An 18975-nucleotide genomic window follows, 5' to 3' on the forward strand; every position below is an offset into this window, starting at 1 on the left:
CTCATTGTGTTTCCTTTCTATATACATATATATGTAATATACCACCCATGTTGTACTTTTTGAACTTAATTCGTGGTTATTTACAAATTTAGTGTTTTGTTTGTTATTTGGAAATTTTATCAAAAATTATTAAAAAAATAAATTATTCGATTTTGTACGAGAAATATTATCTTACGTGAGGTTTGTTTTCATTTCAATGATGACTCATCAAACCAGTATTATGTATAAGAACAGTGTGTTGAAACACTTTCGAATCCATTAAACATTTTATATTTACAATACACAATCGGCCTGGCCCCTCTACAGTAAATAATACACAATGCTGACATTTGATTTCAAAATTCTATATTTGTAATACATGTATGTATTTATTTATGCCTTATTGGTGTGGATGCCATTTTTTCGTCTTTAGTAAATTTGTAATAATCATTTTGTAAATTATTTTTATATATGCGAAAGAACCAATCAATCGTTATTTTATTTGTTATTTTCTATTTTGTAATATATTTTTTTAAAATCTGATTCTAATTAAACAATATTTTTTAAAAAAATTCTATATTTTATTTGACATCCCCGAGAGAATCTCACAGACTCCCCTCAACTAACCGTAGATTGTCTACGTAGGGTTGGAATCGAACGAGAGGCTAATGTATGGGCTATGGCCGAGAAAGAGGATGCTATGGGAATGATGAGGGGTTGAAAGCAGAGCAGTCGGCCGCTAAGCCACCCATCGCATGTATCGTTATTGTATAATAAACAACATTATTGAAAACCACACATCCCAACCGTGGTCCTGGACAGCGCTATCTGCCAGGATTCACACCACATCTATGTATACAATAAAATTTCATCGGTTCATACAATAAAGGAATGTATTACAACATAAACAAAATTTTATTACATGATACATGCATTGAAATATTATTCCATGTTAAAAAAAATATACAAATTATTCGATCAAAGCGATACAAAACTTGTGAATCCTTCGTGTGATCTTAACTTGTTGTAAATATGTACATTATTTTTATTTTATAATATTAACGAACAGTATAATTTCTCACGTATTGATTAAATAAGTTAGATCACCTGAAAAATAAAAAGAAATAATTGAAATAATGACCAAAAAAAAATTCAAAAACTTATTTAATAAAGACTGATTACTCGTTTCCACGTCCTCCATTGAAATATCCATAGCATCAGTGCTCATAGTTCTCATCTTCATGGCGACCTTGCACCTAGTCAAATGCTTTTGCAACTGTTGCTCGCTTTGATACCTACAAGATAAAACAGCACGTCAAATACATATGTATAATACGTACAACATCATAAACATCGACAACACATACCCTTGATTGCAACCCTTGCACCGATGAGGCTGCCACTCTCCGTGAGTGGCTATACGATGATTACAAAACGAGCCATAATCGTCGAAAATCTCTGAACATTTATCACACTTTGTAGGACCGGGCTTTTCATGTCGACGTAAATGTCTGCAATTATATTTTAAAACTATTTTTAAAAAAGCGTGTTATTTTAAAGTGCGTAATTGGGTCGTGACCATAGATATGTATATATAATATACATAGATGCGCCCTTACGGACATTTTTGGTCGGACATTTTGTCGCCACTTACTGAGGGGTGCAGGGGGTTTAACTTAAAATACTACTATAATTGAAGACATTATATATTAATTTTTACATATGATATGTGATGCCATCTGCCTGTTTATGTTTTCTTGAGTAATTGTAACACAGTTTCACTGAACACGTTGGCATTTTCAAAAATGTTATTCTATATCTATGACCTTCCCACTTAGAAGCTCAATAGCTACTGAGAGTTGGACCGTGCACTACTTTGTGCATGAGTTTACAGTATAAGGGCGCATCTATGGTTATTCTATATATATGGTCGAGACCGATACGATCAATACCTATTGAGTTGAGAGCGTGAAATATAAGCACAGATACAAGAAGGACATTTGAAGCACTTGTCGTTAGAATGAGATCTCAAATGTATCGTCAAGTCAGAGTTGGAGAAGAACGCCTTCGGACAGCCGGGAAAGTCACACTTGAAACTAAAACGAAACACAAAACGAATACGTCAATCCGATGAATCTACTACATACATATGTACTTTGGATGTTCTGCTCTCGGTGTGTATGTACCGTCTTCCGTTTTCATGATTCTTCAAATGCGCTTTCAGACTAAGGCGATTTTTGCATATGACGAAACAGAGACCGCAACGGAACTGACGGCCCTCATCCAAATGTCTCACTTTGTGACGCATCATCTCAACTTTGCGTCTGTACCGTGCACCGCATTGATTACATACGAACTTTTTCACGGCATGCGTATACATGTGATGTCGTAGAGCTTCCTGAAATCACTTAAATCATTAATACTAAACTATTGCGATTACTAAACTTCGTGTATGTAGAACAATCGAGTGTTATACCTTCGTTCGAATGTCGAAATTACAGCCTATTATTTTGCACATGTATGGATTGATTTCTAAATGCTCTCGATGGTGTATAATTAGGTCCATTTTAGTGGTGAAATTAATATTACAATCTTGGCATATGAAAGGTTTCGATATCGATAGGTAAGAGACAAGGTTGGTGTCGTTGTAGTGTTCGGCTACGTGAGATATTAAGGAAGAACGGTCAGAAAACACTTCTAAGCATAGCTGGCAAGTCTGCTGTTTGGTCGGTCGATCGTTCAGTCCGATATCTTTCTGTCGTATCATTAAACCGTCTGGAAATATAAAAAAAATGGGACACGGTGAAAATTGTGAGCTACCTGGCTTTATCAGTACCACACACACACACACAAATAGAGAAATGTGTAGATATATCAATGTGGATTTTCGGCACCTGATCCTCCATCATCAGACAGTTCCGGCAAAAGATTCACCTCCGAACTTTCATTGTCGTCGATCCTAATTTCATCCAATACTACATCTTTGCTGGAAACGTACTCTTTCCTTTCCGCTTCTAGCTTTGCATCGAAATCTTCAGACATTTCCATTTTACATTCGATGACCATATCACCGCTTTCGGGGCACAACTCCTTTTTAATATCATCGTGAAAATCTATATCTTTGAAATAATTCAACTTGATGTCTTTCCGCTTCGACTTCTTGGTCGATTTGATCTCATCCTCCAGTAGAGTTTCGTCGGCTTCTTCGCTTTGATTGGCTATCAGATCTGTCAAATTTTCATTGCTGCAAAAATCAACATTACCGCTAGTCATTTTAATAGCTTGCGCAACCTCGTCTATGAGATCGTTGGTTTCGATCGAGTCGCACAGCAGCTTATTGGATTTGATGACGGTTGTGCGAAGCTCGTAACACAATTCGACGATATATCGACATTTGTGGCATATTTTCTTGGGCAAATTGTCCGTTATGGATATCTGTAAAAATGCTGATATTGTAATGCGTCATTGCGAAGAAAATTATTAACTATATATATATACGGAGAGCACGGGACTGACTGGAACGTCGGTGATGTCAGCGATCTGATTGTGAAGACTCGGAGTGTCGTCGTCCAGGTCTCCGCTGAAGATGTCCGAAAGCGCCCCGCGAGTCTGCAGACACAATCTGCAAATGTTGTCATAATCCAAGACGATGATCACGCCGTCGTCCATCGTCACTGCCCACTGCCTACTGCCCACTGCCCACTACCCACTGCTCACTGCTCACTGCTCACTGCTCACAGCTCACAGTGTGCGACCTAAAACCCAAAACCTAAAACCCACAACCCACAATCCACCGCACAACACCGAGCCGCGCTGACACCTCTCCCAACGCTCTCTCCTCGCGACCATTATGTACATTACTCTCCCTCTTTGTAAATACATACATATCTTTTTTCACATTTACGCCAAAAATCTAATTATATTTATCATACCTATTCAATTACATACACACTACATATTATTATCGATATTTGCAATGATATGATGCTAAAATTCTATTCAAAATTAGGAAATTATTTATTTGCATTGCATATATGTATATTCATTCCAAATAGTGTTCCGATTTCCATTTGTAACTTCCACCGTGACGGGTATCTCTCGTTTATCTTCTGCTGTATGATGGTGACTTCTAACTCTAAGCCATAATTTAACGAATGGTGTAGGGACCCGTGAAATCAGCGGCAAATCTATCAAATTGATATTTATCAAGTCCAAAATATGCCTAATAATTTTACAGTTAGCATAATGTGGCGGCTCGCTTATACGACATGGTCGAGTTTGGTTGCCTTCCTGCGAGTGGGAACCAACTCGGCTGGGTTCGGAGAGCCACTACTCACTCTACCTTTAGCTGTCATATAATAAGCACGTGCATTAACATGCCAGTCGTCTCATTCGTTCATCCTCCATAACTGGTGACCCCCGACATCGAGCCACGCAGCCTCGATCAATTTCAACATGCCAGTCGTCTCATTCGTTCATCCCCCATTCCCCAATTCGTTTATTAGCTAATACATAACTTTATGTATTAGCTAATAAACCCCTTGGGTCCATCGGCTATGCTGTCTTTCCCAAGTATTCTTAAACAAATAAAAATAAATTTATTTTTGCTAGCTGTCCACGAATTCTTATAGGAATCGGTTCTTACTATGTTATCAACTTGTGTTTCATAACAGCCAAGATTTTTTTCAATTGCTCAAAAGTAGAGATAGTTCTTAAAATTAATTATTCTGCTCCAGAAAATTATCCTCACAACTACATACATTCCACTCGAGAAGGTGAATCACAACAAACCACATGTATATGTGCCACGTTAACACCCACACACTACATGCATATGTAAGCAATATATAATAGTATCCGAAACGGCCGCAAATTTTTATTTTATCCACATCTTTATTGAACTGGTTATGCCAAATTTCGTAAATATCGGTAGATTTCGACTGATTTTTGTATTATAACATTTAAGTTAGAAAATTTTCTGCGCATTATTTTTAGTTGCCTTATTTTAAGAACTAGCTCTACGAACTAAAATTGTTTTAGCAACCAAAGCAGCACATCCGTGGTTATATATTAACGAAATAATCCGTTTACCGTAATATTTACCTCGACGATAATCATGGTTGTGAAAGACAGTGCGTGGGCATCTGTCAGTGGCATGGCGTGCCCAACTCACTATCTCTACCCGTCATATAGATGGTAAACTATTTATTTGTATTTTTCATTCGATATGCATATAAATCGGCTCTTGCTTTTATAAAAATCATTATAACACACCGCTTAAGACGCCATCTATTTAGATTTATTTCGAATTTTCCACAATTGCATATTTAACCTTAAACGTCATTCTCAACTGTGCAATGACTCCAAAATGTGAAACGTCACATGTAATCGTAAACCTCCGAGATCGCCCACGCCGTTTCCTCCGATTATACTTTAAATAAATAATTGTATGATATATTCGTAACCTGTAAATTTATTTTGCAGATACACGAATAGAATAGTTGTCACTTTTGATACAACCCCGAGTGTTATTTAACATAAGTCCGTAGCGATGGACGAGAACAACGTAAGTGGAGAAGCGCCTTCTGAACAACTACCGAAGGCTACTAGAAGAGAAAGTACGTCTAGCATGGATGACTGTTCCGAAGTCGACACGTTGTGCACCGCAGATAAAACCAGCCTGGATCATTCCGAAAACGAGAATCACACTTCACCGCCGAAGGAGGAGAGTGTCGAAAATGAAGTATACAATATGGCTGAAGATGCGGAAAATATCGGTAATCTGGACCTCGATGATGAGGAACCAAATGATAGAGCACCGAAACGCCCGATGGCGATTATAACGATAGACGACTCGGACAGTGACGATTCTTCCATATGCCATGTCGAATCATATCAAGCTACAGCTTCGGAAGCGAAAAAATTAAGAAAAGGTAAGATGGTATATCTTTATTATGTAAATATTCTCATCGTACATATACTTTTTAACATTTGAAGGTTACTCATCGTCGGACCAGTCTTCATCGCCTTTGTCATCCAGTAGTGAAAGTGAGACCGAATGTGAACTTTCTGATATAATATACAGTATGCCGTCAAAGTTGTCATCGTGCGAAATAATTCCTAAAAAGACCCTGTCCTTGGATAAAATTAAGCTCAACGAGTGTTTCAACTCTAATCAGGTCAACGATGAATTCCTATCACACTGGTCGAAAGGGGAACCGTTCACCAGCAAAAACATAACACTGCACTCGGATCCATTTCAGATTTGCATAGTCGACGAGTTTTTGAACGACGTAGATATAATAAACAATATAGTCGAAGATATGAATACGCTGGACTGGTACAGGAAAACGATGGACTTGTACGAGTTTCATAGGACGGCCGATCTGAGCGAAATATCGTGGCAACGGAATATCAAAGCCGTATACGAGTTGCTGAAGAACGATGTTATGAAATGGGTGGCTCAGATCACCAACAGTAACCTGACGCACGTGTCGGCTTCGTGTGCCTTGTATGGCCCCGGCGATCATCTTCTGCTGCACGACGATTTGCTCGAGGATAGAAAGATAGCCTTCATATTGTATTTGGCGCCTTGGAATCTACCCGATAATAGTCGAGAGCAGTCCCCCGACGGACAAGTTTGCCAAGATGTTACAAATGGTCCGTCTACTATTAATCTGTCTAGAGTAGACGACGGTAATAGGAAAGAGGTACTTATTTTACGTAAATGTCTATTCGTTTTATTGGTTTGTAAAACATACATAATATATTTAAGCCATTGCACGCCAAAAATATGAAAAAAAATGCACATCCCGAAGTGCTCTTATTTGTCAATGTTAATGTTTATTAATATTTTTCAGAAAGGATGGTCAAAATCAATGGGAGGAGCGTTAGAATTTTTTGCATCGGATGATAAAATACAACCGACGTTTGCTACAAAGTCATTATTACCGTGTAATAACACATTTGCATTCTTCAAAGTCAACGAAAGATCGTTTCACCAGGTTCACATATTTCATTATGCTAACTGACGACAATTTTAAATATAGATACATACCATTTCAAATCGTGTGTTATGTGTGCACATTTACGTTTACGTTTAATGAAGAAGATTAATTTTGAAAAATAAAAATTCGACCTACTTATTAATGTCAGTTTTTAAATTAGGTAGCCGAGGTTAAAACGTTTGACTTTCCGAGGTTGACTATCAATGGCTGGTTCCACGGACCGTCGGACGATAAGGAAGAAGAAGCAAAATCAGATGAAAAGCTACCAGAGGTCCATGCATGCCATAGGCCGAACAGTGATGTGGTCTGTCATCAGATATCCATTGTAATAAATATGTGCACCGTTTATTTACTAACAGTGTTTTGAAATTAGTTTCAGCACGATCTCACCCAGTGGATCAATACCATGTACTTAACGCCGAAATATAAATATCAGATTCTGCAGCAGTTCGAGCAAACGCCCGAGACGAGTCTCAACAGATATTTTGTACAAAAACAATACGATGATGTTGTCAACGTTTTACGGAACGATAGTGAGTTGTTTTTTTTTTATTACATACGTATATTCTAAAATGGAAATTTTTAAATGAATTGCGGCTTGCGATTTGTTTCCTTAGCTATTCCTTGGGAGAATTGTGGTCCAATAAATCTGAGAAATTACCAAATACTACCAATGAATAAAATATCTGGCGAACATGCGACACCATTGAAAAATATCATCGATATAATGACCTCAAAACACTTTATCAATCTCCTGAAAGATTACACGGGATATCCTATCCTTTCCTATTGTAAGTTGGAAGTGCAAAAGTGGTCATCTGGAAATTATACAGTATGTGGTTTTTACATGTATGTACATGCATAGAAAATAAAATTCGACGCTGTTATGAAATTTCACCGTTTATTTTATAGGTAATTCCGATGAAAGAGGAGTATTCAGTTGGTGAAATAGACGTGTCCATATATCTCGGCAGTTCTGAGAAACAGTCAAAAGGCGGCATCGTAACATATTTGAATCCCGAGGACGCCGACTCGGAGCCGTTCGTATCCATAGATCCGCAAAATAACGTGTTGAATATCGTGCACTCGGATGCTGGCATCACCAAGTTCACTAAATACATAAGCAAGTTGAGTGTCAGTCGAGACGAACACCACTACGCCATCGTATGCAGTTATAGAAACACCGAACCGCCCAATTGATATCACATTTATGTTTTACATATGTATGTTTTGTAATAATTATACGTTCATAAATAATAATATAATTTATTTTAATTGTTATTTTCAAAGGATTTTTCAATATAAATATTTTTTTTAGTTCTATATTTTTGAGATAAAATAAAAATTCAGTTTTGGCTTTTCTTTTTTTTTTCGTTCGTGATTTCTTATTTGAATAAGTAATTTTAGATGAAATACGTACCTAAGTTTGTATAATAGTTTCTGGCTCATTTTATTCATTATCCTTTCCATATAACCATTGCGGTAACAGAAACGTTTTTTTTTTTTTATTATCTTCTATGCTATTGATACAAAAAAAACTTTTAATACTTGGCTATTTATTTAAAATAAAAATATTATAATATGTATGTATGTATGTATATGACAATAATCGAATACTCAATGATATAATATAATTCTGTCCATAAAAAGGAAAGGAAACAATCAAAATCAAAGTTTGTGTATGTACATACATACATTCACATGAACATTCAACATAAGAATTTCATAATAAAATTAAAGCACCAAAACAAAATGTAGTGACAACAGTATCGCCGTATATGTATGTCATTCCAGGATTTAAATTAATTCATGAATGAAATATTACTGACAATTAGCATTGCATCTACATATACTTACAGGAAATGTATAAAAGTTAACATTTTGAGCAATAGTTTGTAATGTATGTACAATGTACACAATATCGTACCATATTCATGTATTTCTGGATATTCAAAACGTTTATTTTTTGTCGAATTTAGGTTTGTATCATTTCTCAAAACGCGGCGCGATTAATTTACATATATGGAATTCTATGAAAACCAATCAGCAATTATGTACATTTTATTGTGTACGTGTTGTATTATAATGATTCACTATCTTATTCTACGTTTATAAATTACATATACTGTCCCAAGGTTTTATTATAAATACTATAATAATAATGATGGGTGATACATATTCATATAATATATGTACATCTTGATTTTAGTGCTGTTTGTTTTAACGAAAATGGCCCCCAAATGTATAAAATAAACACATTTATTTTTATAAAAATGCGTATAAATCATTCTTGACGATGATTTTAATTAAAATGTATAATAATAAATAAATAATACAAAGACAACAGCCAAAAAGCGAACGAGTGTAAAAAATGGCAATAAATTAACCAATGTTTCATTACAAGCTCTTTTTTTACAAGATGTATGTAATTTATTAACCAATCAGTATCCAATTTTCATATAATTTCCTATAGACTTAAAATACACATGGAAACTTAGCGACAAATCAAATTAAAGTTTTGATAAATGTCAATAAACCATCAATCGTCTACTCTATACATACAATTGCTGGAATCGATCAATAAAATTAATATCGTTTTCAATAAAATTTTATTATAATAAAACAAAATTCACTATTATATTAATGCAAGTGGAATTCCAAAGAATAAAAATTAACCAATATCAAGCCATGCGTTTATATGCATCATAATTCTCTAAATAAAATAAAAAAATAAAGGAAATGAACAGGGCCACGGCAAGACAACGGTTAAAATCGTAGTGTGTGAGATTTTATGAATACAATTACATATGTGTATTGAAACAATCCCAAGTTTGAAATTATGATACCGAGTCTACATTGAACATATGGGTGCGTTGAATAATTTTTGTCAATTAATATACGTATGTATATATATATATATAAGTATTATATGTATGTATGTATGTATGTATGTACAAATAAGTATAATATAATAATTTCCACACACGAACACAAAAATTTCGCTATCTAATGAAAATTGTATCTAATGGAGAACTGCAAAAAGAAAATCAGACTTTGGTATCAACTTCGCTTGGGTTTGTTTAACGTTAATCAGTAGCCGTATCGATCTTGAATGGAAGACATGACTCCGTTTGCGAGCGAGCTAAGCTTTCCGGCGACGTTCGTCACACCCTGTCGTAGTCCCTCTTTAATATCTTCTAAATTATCCAAAGGTTTAAAATGCGGGTGAGTGTTTCCTACAAATAATAAAAATTGACGAAACAATAACAATAAAAGACATACAATGACAATATTCAATAGCAACGGAACACTTACTTTGATTTCTATCTGTTGAGCCGAAAAAGTCTGCCGACGATATGCTAGTGCTGCCTTGGAATCTGACAAAAAAACCAAACAAATTAATATCCAACCCACTTTCAATCGATACACATTCAAACTTTATCATGATACCTGTTTAAATTGGCGTCTCGTTCAAACTTGTTGGCAGCATCGTCTCCGAAGAATTGATCGGAACTGATCGCTTTCGCTCCGCCGAACTTTTTAACCGCAGAATCTCCATCATCAGTGTTCTGTTTGTGACTTCGCGAGTTTGTTACGCCTCCAAACGAATTTGAACTGCCTAAAATTGGTAATGTAGTACTACATTGGAACATATGTATGTATGTAACATAAGATATAGAACTTCGTTGGGCGTTCATATTTACTCATGGAAGTAGTTGTTTTAGGTGTGGACGGCTCACTTTCGAACATTCCCCTGACGGGTTGATGCGACTCGGTCTCGATGACCTCCCAGGAATAGCTCGACGAATTGTTAGTGCTGTTGCTTCCTCGGTCCCTTCCAAAGTTCATCGAATCGAAGATGAGAGATTCCGAATTTTTACTAGACGAGTCATTTCTGAAACACACGTCAAATCAAATGTCAATTTCGTTACACGAAACCCCCCAATTTAAATGGTTTTAGTATTACAATACCTGTACATGTTAAAGTTAGATGAAAAACTACCGAAATCTTCAAAATCGTCAATGTTATTTTTACTGGCAGGTTCGAAAGTGACGTTATCTTGCTGAATCGTCTGCATGTCTCCGAGAGCCGAGTGGGATATACCGCTACTAATAACACAAAATCATCAGTATCACATCACACCACACCGCACATTTTGGTAAATTTCATTGCAAACGTTTCATAAGCATTACTTTTTGGATTTGTTTGAAGTGATGGCCATTCCCAGTCGTTCCAATTCCTTTGCTGTCTTTTGGTCGGCCGTTGTGAGCTGTTGGTAAGCGAGTCGCATTGAAGCGACTGCAGCTTCTTCTTCTACTTTAGAAACGGCAGTATTGCTCTCATTATTCTGTTGAAGAAGAGGAAATGGATTTTATCGACAAACTGATTAACATACACATGTACATATTTGGGCGTAGTGATAGTGTAACTGACGGTGACTCTTTAGTTGGACAAAGTCGAAGATAAATATAATAATATTTTGTCGTTTAACCGTACCTCAATTTTTAATTTGTCAGCCATTGCAGCTTCGCGTTCAATCTCATCAAAGTTAGCTTTCACCTTGGTGGCACCAAAGCCTCCTTTTTTTGCACCTAGCTGTATATGATAAAATAATAATAAAATCATAATTGAAATTATGACGAAAACAATTAAATGAGAAATATGTACATGTATTAAAAATACCTTGTTTTTGGACGGTTGAACTCTTCTTACGCCAATAGACGGTTTTCTAGTTTCATCGGTCGTCAACGAACTTTCCGAAGTAAGTAGATCTACTTTTGGTCCCAGAGATGAATTATTATTTACGCTTTCAGAGTTGGCGCCCTTGCTCAATTTGGTTCCTTGTCTCATAGGCGAAATCTGAAATTTAAAACGAATAAAGTCATAATCCTACATACCTACAATGTATGATATGTATTTATTTACAAATACAATGCACTCATTCAACGCCCAACTGAAACACACACATTTTACAGCTAATTATATTAGTAGATATTTGGAGGTAATGAAAAAGGCATTGTAGAAAACAAAATGAAAATCTTTTTTTCGGATCGTAATTTCAACATGTAAACTAATTATATAAATTTTTATTTAACATGTCAATATACATATACATATGTATGTAGGAAGAGAAAATGAAAACAAATCGAAAATTCGTGCAAAAAATCGTGTTATTTCACATAAATCGGAACAAAATCTAATAAAGGTTTTTGATGCGACTTTCTTATAGACCTACACATGTGTGATATATAATTGATAAAGCGTATGTGTTGAACGTCGATCGAAAATAACGTATGTACATAGTTTACCTGTTGATCGATAGATGAATTAGTGTTCCTTAGTAATGATTGGTTAGTCTCAAAAGGCACAAACGCATCAGGCTGATTAGTGAGCTCTTCAAAGAAATCTACCTCTTTCTTTTCCTCTTTGACTTCCACGGGCTCAACGTAAGTATCGAGGAAGAGCTGAAAACACACACTCGAATTGAAATTCATACACTCGAAAACTCCCGCATGATACTCCATCATCCAATGAATCAACCTGGGTGCCGTGTACTTTCATCGCGTTCGCCGACATGGAAGCGAGTTTGTCTCTGTAGAGTTGGGCGACCCTAGAACTGTACTTTTGTCTCGCATCGTCCGTCACCAAGTTGTGCTGACGGAAGAATTGGCTCTGGGGCAAAACACGAAATCCAATCATTAAAAATCGAGCACATGGAAAGCGAACGTCGCGAGACAGCGAAAGGTGTCACTCACGGCATTGGCGTTCCCTCCGAGCTGCATGTTGCGGATCTGCGGCCACGTCCAATTCGTGTCCAACTGAGTGGACCGCACGAACGTCAAATGCACTCCCAGACTGCGGTGGACTGCCGAGCAGTCGAGGCAGATGAACACGCCGAACGTGACGGACGACCATGTCGGTCTGTTCGCTCCGCAATCGAAGCATACCTAAAATCATATGGCGCAAACAAAAAACATAAATACAAATATATGGAAATGGAAATTTTATTCGTTCCATATGAACGAGGGTGCTAGCGTTGACAACTTGCACTGCAGTCTCAGTCTCGGTCTCACAAATTACGTTTGCTGCATACGTGCGTGTATTTTAGTGACGTTCGTCGACATATCGATGCTTTGGAGTCGAACATTTCGTCCATTTCCATTTAAATATTCGGCCAATTATTTTGTGTCGCATACCTTTCGCCTTATCCACGCACATACATACATACAAAGGAAAGTAAGTTTGAAGTAGATAAATTCATAGGAATAATTGGATGATACAAAGACACCCAACTTGATGATGAAATCAACCAATTCAATGAGGTTGACACGACGTTGTGTCGACGAGTCTCGTTTGAGGTAATGTGGAAAGGTGGGGGTGTGTGTTGACGTTGGAGTGCAAATGCAAGTGCAACGTCAACACGAGCAACAGACGAGTGGGGTGCGGTGGGGTGGGGTGGGGTGGGGTGGGGTGGGGGGCCGGGAATGCGTGTACCTTGTTGTGAGTCTGAGCCCTGAGTCTGGTGAAGACGGTCGCGATGTCGTCGGGGTCCGGCTGTGTCATGGCGGGAGCGGGGGTGGGGTGCGGGGGGGGTGGGGGGAAACCTGGACGGACGAGGACGCGATCGGGGGGAGGGGGAGAGGGGAACGGCAATGGGAACGGAAACCAGAAGTGAGCGCAGACGACGTCGATCTGAACGCGACCACCGAAAGACGAACAACGAACGACGACCACCGACCACCGACCACCGACCACCGACACGTCACACGTCACCCGTCACCCGAGAACACACGCACGCCTGCCAACGCACGCAATCATAATCCGCACTCGTCGTACACTCCACACCCTAACCCTACACCCTTTTTACATTCCCACCTATGCTATATTTCATTAAGAGCTGTATAGACACTGAAAAAAAAAGTTATTATTTTTGGTTCCAATTTTAATAGTGGGCGGTGTCATTGCAATTTAACCTTCCCTCACCGTTGATGTAAACAAAGTCGACATTTACTCTAATTATGTGAATATCTCTGTAAATATTCTAAATAAAGAGTTCATATTTTGGGTATTCCTCAGTAATACATTAATGTATTAGATCAGCGATTTCCAAGCTTTATGCTACTACGCCTCCCTAAAAAAAATTATTTTTCCAAAAATTTCAACCAAATAGGCAAGTTTAACAATGAAATTATCGATCGTCCACAAATGTGCCTCTTCATGTTGGTTTTCTTCGAGAAAGGTTGCTATTTCTTCTTTGAGTTCAAACACCCATTGAATCATTTTTGCACGAGATAGCCAGCAAACTTCACAATAATACAAAAGACGCATACAAGAGGCACAAGTCGGCTTATCAGCTAGTTTAGGACAATCTTTTCTCTCGTGTCCAGTATTGGCGCAATGAGAACAGGTACAGGGTTTCTCAGTGCATCTCGCAGAAAAATGGCCATAAGCGTGACACTTGTAGCATCTAAAGTCTCTTATATGGTCCCTAACACGGCAAGAAGACCAACCCAAAAATATGCGTTTGGCGGCAATCAGCAAATGTCGCAACGCAGGAACTACATACTTCCAGTATCGCTCTACCAGTGCCTCTGGTACCAGTGTTCAGACTATGTCTGATGATCGGCTTTCGTGGCCTTACGACCCACGATTTGGCCGATATATTTTTGTGCTGGCCACCCTGAGACAGCGGTTGGCACACAAACTGACAGTTGTCGATAGCGGTTTGGCGCGTAAACACCCCGGTGTTTACGGGGCCCACCTCGCCACCGAAATCACCAGCTAAAGGCTGGTGAGGGTTGTGACGATACTTGGAGACCAGCTCCAGTATCCGTCCGGTGTGCACCAGAGGAAGCTTGGTCTGTCTTCGTCCAGAAGGCAGACAACTGAGCTACGCGTGGCTAACCTCAAAAGGCACGCGTGGTTACTTTGTTTACTCCCCCCCCCCTGCTTGATCTCTGTATATATATATATATATATATTGTGGCGGCTCACTTATACGACATGGTCGAGTTTGGTTGCCTTCCTGCGAGTGGGGACCAACCCGGCTGGGTTCGGAGAGCCGCTACTCACTCTGTCTTCAGCTGTCATATAATAAACACGTGCATCAACATGCCAGTCGTCTCATTCGTTCATCCTCCATACTGGTGACCCCCGACATCGAGCCACGCAGCCTCGATCAATTTCAACATGCCGCTCATCCCTGCCTCGCCGAGCCAGGCGGAGAAGCTACCCGCCGCGCCCCCATCGCCATCAACACGTGTCGCGGCCCGCGGGTGACAATAAACGAGCAGACACGGCTACCTACCTACCTACCTACCTACCTACCGACGTCCAGCCACAACGTCGATGACAGGTGCTTTAAAAAAATGGGGGAGCGAATGAGACGACGATCTTGACAGCTGGATGTGGAGTCATGCGCGATCCACTACACATAGAACGGTCATCCAGCACCACAAGACATACACCACCTCAGCACCATCATCATCATCATCATCAAGGCCCCGTCCGTCCCCACGAGCGTCGTCACGCCGAGACGGGCGGTAGCGCTACAACACCTCCACGAGCCACAACGACTCACAGTCCAGCTCGGAGTATCATCAACCACATCGATGCCCCTGCCGCCCCCGCCGCCCCACCAACCGACATCAGCCTCGGAAGAGCGGCGCCGCCGCAGCATCGCATCGCATCGGCGCGACCATCGGACCACCCACCGTCCTGCTCGCGACGTCACCGCCCTCGAATCTACCGACCATTCAGGGCGGTACACCTATGTACACAGCGGATGACCCACGTCAACAATTTTTTTTCTCCCCACGTAATAATTTTTTTCTCTTTGTGTAACAATAATTTTTTTCTTTTGTAAAATTTGTTTCTTTGTAATTTTGGTATCGCTGATGCTGGGGGGGGAGTGATGTGGCGGCTCACTTATACGACATGGTCGAGTTTGGTTGCCTTCCTGCGAGTGGGGACCAACCCGGCTGGGTTCGGAGAGCCGCTACTCACTCTGTCTTCAGCTGTCATATAATAAACACGTGCATTAACATGCCAGTCGTCTCATTCGTTCATCCTCCATAATATATATATATATATATATATATATATATATATATATATATATATATATATATATATATATATATATATATATATATATATATATAAAATACAGTCACCATACAAACAGAATTACAACCTGTTTTCATTATTATACAATTTCCCGCCTTGGTCCTGTATCACACTCACTTACGCACACTGTACGAGAGAGAGCGAGATATACATCGAGCCGAGCCGACATCAGCAGAGACCAGACCACCGACGACGAAGGAAGGCACCTTGAGGAAACCAGCCCCGCCCAAGCTTACCACTAGCTATTTCACAAAACCGACTTCGGGGGTGCTCTCGAGTTGAACATCCCTGGAGTCTGTACAACCAGGCTTTACCCTTCTAACGACTCTGACATCAGAGCTACTGAAGTCAACAGCGTTAACCCTCAACAACTCCGAGACCAAGTCGCCGTCAGACATTTCACCTGGAACCTCCAATATCTCGATACGCGGCTTCCTGGCGGAAGGTACCGAGGCCTTTAACCCCAAATTGCTATTTGAGGTGATCGAAGAAGCCATTTTAGAGGCTTCTAGAGCCGTACGTGGATAAACCGCGATGCCAGCGCTTTTGATCGGACGCACTGACCAAACGCCTATGCCCTCATTGGTCAAATTGACCGCAGAGGTTAACAAACTCTTGGTAGCTTCGGAACTCGAAGACGAAGTTGTCTCCTTAGGGTATACCAATACAGCAGGTCTAGGTGGTCTCGCAGGCAAACTCCGATCGCTAACTCCTGGCCTAGATATTGGAGGAGGACCAGCAGCGACCCTGGCGAACGAGCGCGCACCCTCAACACTCGCATTATTTACGCGAGAGCGCAATTCGGCACACTCGCGTCCCAAAGCATCGCATCTGGACGCACGCAACGCAAGGCGAGAAATCGCATCCCTGACGATAGTCGAGGAAGCATTCACCTTCTCCCTGAATTCATTGTTCAGCTTAGCGGTCCATAACCCAACAGAAATTTCATTCAATGCCGTGTGAGTGGCAACCAGGAGTCCATCAAGATCAACGGAGACCGATTTCTCCATTGACCAAAAATTTATTTAAACAAAAACAAACAAACAACAGCCCGTCAAAAGATCAACATCAATAGCAATAAGTAATGTAAAAAAAAAATGAATAAACAATATAAACATATATGTATATAAACGAAAAGAAACAATACCGCAGTTAAACGACGGTCTCGCACCGACGATAATAAATTACAACTGTACAGACTCCAGGGATGTTCAACTCGAGAGCACCCCCGAAGTCGGTTTTGTGAGATAGCTAGTGGTAAGCTTGGGCGGGACTGGTTTCCTCACGGTGCCTTCCTTCGTCGTCGGTGGTCTGGTCTCTGCTGATGTCGGCTGCTCTGCTATGTCCCTTTCTCCTTCGTACAGTGTGCGTAAGTGAGTGTGATACAGGACAAAGGCGGGAAATTGTATAATAATGAAAACAGGTTGTAATTCTGTTTGTATGGTGACTGTATTTTATATATATATATATACAGAGATCAAGCAGGGGGGACAGGGGGGGGGGGAATAACAAAGTAACCACGCGTGCCCTTTGAGGTTAGCCACGCGTAGCTCAGTTGTCTGCCTTCTGGACGAAGACAGACCAAGCTTCCTCTGGTGCACACCGGACGGATACTGGAGCTGGTCTCCAAGTATCGTCACAACCCTCACCAGCCTCTAGCTGGTGATTTCGGTGGCGAGGTGGGCCCCGTAAACACCGGGGTGTTAACGCGCCAAACCGCTATTGACAACTGTCAGTTTGTGTGCCAACCGCTGACTCAGGGTGGCCAGCACAAAAATATATCGGCCAAATCGTGGGTCGTAAAGCCACGAAAGCTGATCATCAGACATAGTCTGAACATACTCCCCCCGTTGGAATCCAGAGGATCGGATTCCAAAACAAATGAATTAATCAAGAGACTAATGAAGAATGACAAATGAGATAACAAAAGAACACAACAAAAAAGACATAAACAATACACAATCAGTAATCAAAACAAAGGTTCGTCCACCGTCAATCGTCCGGCTGTACATTAACAGCTGACTAAGCCCGCAAGAAACAACCAACAAGGTAAACAAACAACCAAACAAACAAACAAAAAACAACAAAAAACCAACACCAGTGCTTGGTAACAATATTGTTAAGCCGTTACATGTCCCGTATGCATTGATAGCTCCATTACCAACACCAATCAACAAACAAGAGACAAAAAAAAACTAAATGGAAACACATTTAACTAAATCACAACACAAATTAAAGACGCCAACTTTAATGTGGGACGTTTTGAACGTTCGCCACACCGTTGCACAAATTCACTGAGTGCTGCTCGACTGGCAGTCGAGCTACTCGCCGGACTGCTCGCCGGTGTTGCTGATGGAGGAGTAGTAGGACCTACTCCTGTGCCCCTGTCTGCCAGGGGCCGCTGCTGCATGTGCTGGTGTGGTAGCACCCTCGCTCCGGGCTGATCGACCAGATCCTCCTGCTGTTGCGCAACTAGTGGTGCGCCAACTAGGAACTGGCCAGGAGTTATGGGAGCTGGGTTGGGAATGTCGAAAGATGTGAGGGTTAAAGGGCGCGGGTACATTGCGCTTCGGCAAGCGGAATCTTCGTACCGCGGAAATACGCGATTCGTCCAGGGGACGCGTAACTGTCTTGACTGGACGTCTCGCGCCAAAACAAGATAACGGATCACGACCCGTTGTGTGATGGCAATTCCGAGAATCGCTTGAAACTGTACAGACTCCAGGGATGTTCAACTCGAGAGCACCCCGGAAGTCGGTTTTCTGAGATAGCTAGTGGTAAGCTTGGGCGGGGCTGGTTTCCTCAAGGTGCCTTCCTTCGTCGTCGGTGGTCTGGTCTCTGCTGATGTCGGCTGCTCTG

The 18975-nt window shown here is 40.2% G+C and overlaps 3 protein-coding genes and 1 long non-coding RNA gene across 8 annotated transcripts in view; 1 reads left to right on the forward strand and 3 right to left on the reverse strand.

Moving 5' to 3' along the window:
* LOC143912065 (uncharacterized) overlaps positions 1-18975 on the reverse strand; it is a 569875-nt gene extending 550900 nt beyond the window's left edge. Inside the window, exon 1 of the long non-coding RNA XR_013260605.1 lies at positions 18828-18975. This is a non-coding gene — a long non-coding RNA (uncharacterized LOC143912065). The remainder of the gene's footprint in view (positions 1-18827) is intronic.
* On the reverse strand, positions 326-3814 carry LOC143912046 (uncharacterized). The gene is made up of 9 exons (XM_077431188.1): positions 3749-3814; positions 3496-3664; positions 2874-3414; positions 2456-2754; positions 2166-2377; positions 1932-2075; positions 1347-1490; positions 1162-1274; positions 326-1086 (listed from the first exon to the last, which is right to left on the reverse strand). The coding sequence occupies exons 2-9, from the start codon at positions 3646-3648 to the stop codon at positions 1058-1060; spliced, it is 1635 nt and encodes a 544-aa protein (XP_077287314.1). The 5' UTR covers positions 3649-3664; positions 3749-3814; the 3' UTR covers positions 326-1057.
* On the forward strand, positions 5111-8348 carry sud1 (Prolyl 3-hydroxylase sud1). 2 transcript variants are annotated; one of them, XM_077430808.1, is made up of 8 exons: positions 5111-5190; positions 5464-5912; positions 5977-6689; positions 6840-6983; positions 7147-7290; positions 7360-7519; positions 7604-7818; positions 7899-8348. In XM_077430808.1, the coding sequence occupies exons 2-8, from the start codon at positions 5531-5533 to the stop codon at positions 8184-8186; spliced, it is 2046 nt and encodes a 681-aa protein (XP_077286934.1). In that variant the 5' UTR covers positions 5111-5190; positions 5464-5530; the 3' UTR covers positions 8187-8348. The 2 variants fall into 2 exon arrangements, with proteins under 2 accessions (XP_077286934.1, XP_077286933.1); XM_077430807.1 differs by having other exon boundaries at positions 5111-5175.
* ArfGAP3 (ADP-ribosylation factor GTPase activating protein 3) lies at positions 8317-13806 on the reverse strand. 4 transcript variants are annotated; one of them, XM_077430813.1, is made up of 12 exons: positions 13483-13806; positions 12744-12935; positions 12529-12660; positions 12297-12452; positions 11671-11847; positions 11485-11583; positions 11181-11335; positions 10965-11093; positions 10691-10881; positions 10437-10605; positions 10302-10363; positions 8317-10222 (listed from the first exon to the last, which is right to left on the reverse strand). In XM_077430813.1, the coding sequence occupies exons 1-12, from the start codon at positions 13549-13551 to the stop codon at positions 10077-10079; spliced, it is 1677 nt and encodes a 558-aa protein (XP_077286939.1). In that variant the 5' UTR covers positions 13552-13806; the 3' UTR covers positions 8317-10076. The 4 variants fall into 4 exon arrangements, with proteins under 4 accessions (XP_077286939.1, XP_077286936.1, XP_077286937.1 ...); XM_077430810.1 differs by having other exon boundaries at positions 10959-11093; XM_077430811.1 differs by having other exon boundaries at positions 10965-11096.

The sequence above is a fragment of the Arctopsyche grandis genome, chromosome 5 (assembly GCF_051622035.1).
Source record: "Arctopsyche grandis isolate Sample6627 chromosome 5, ASM5162203v2, whole genome shotgun sequence".
Taxonomy (NCBI): domain Eukaryota; kingdom Metazoa; phylum Arthropoda; class Insecta; order Trichoptera; family Hydropsychidae; genus Arctopsyche; species Arctopsyche grandis.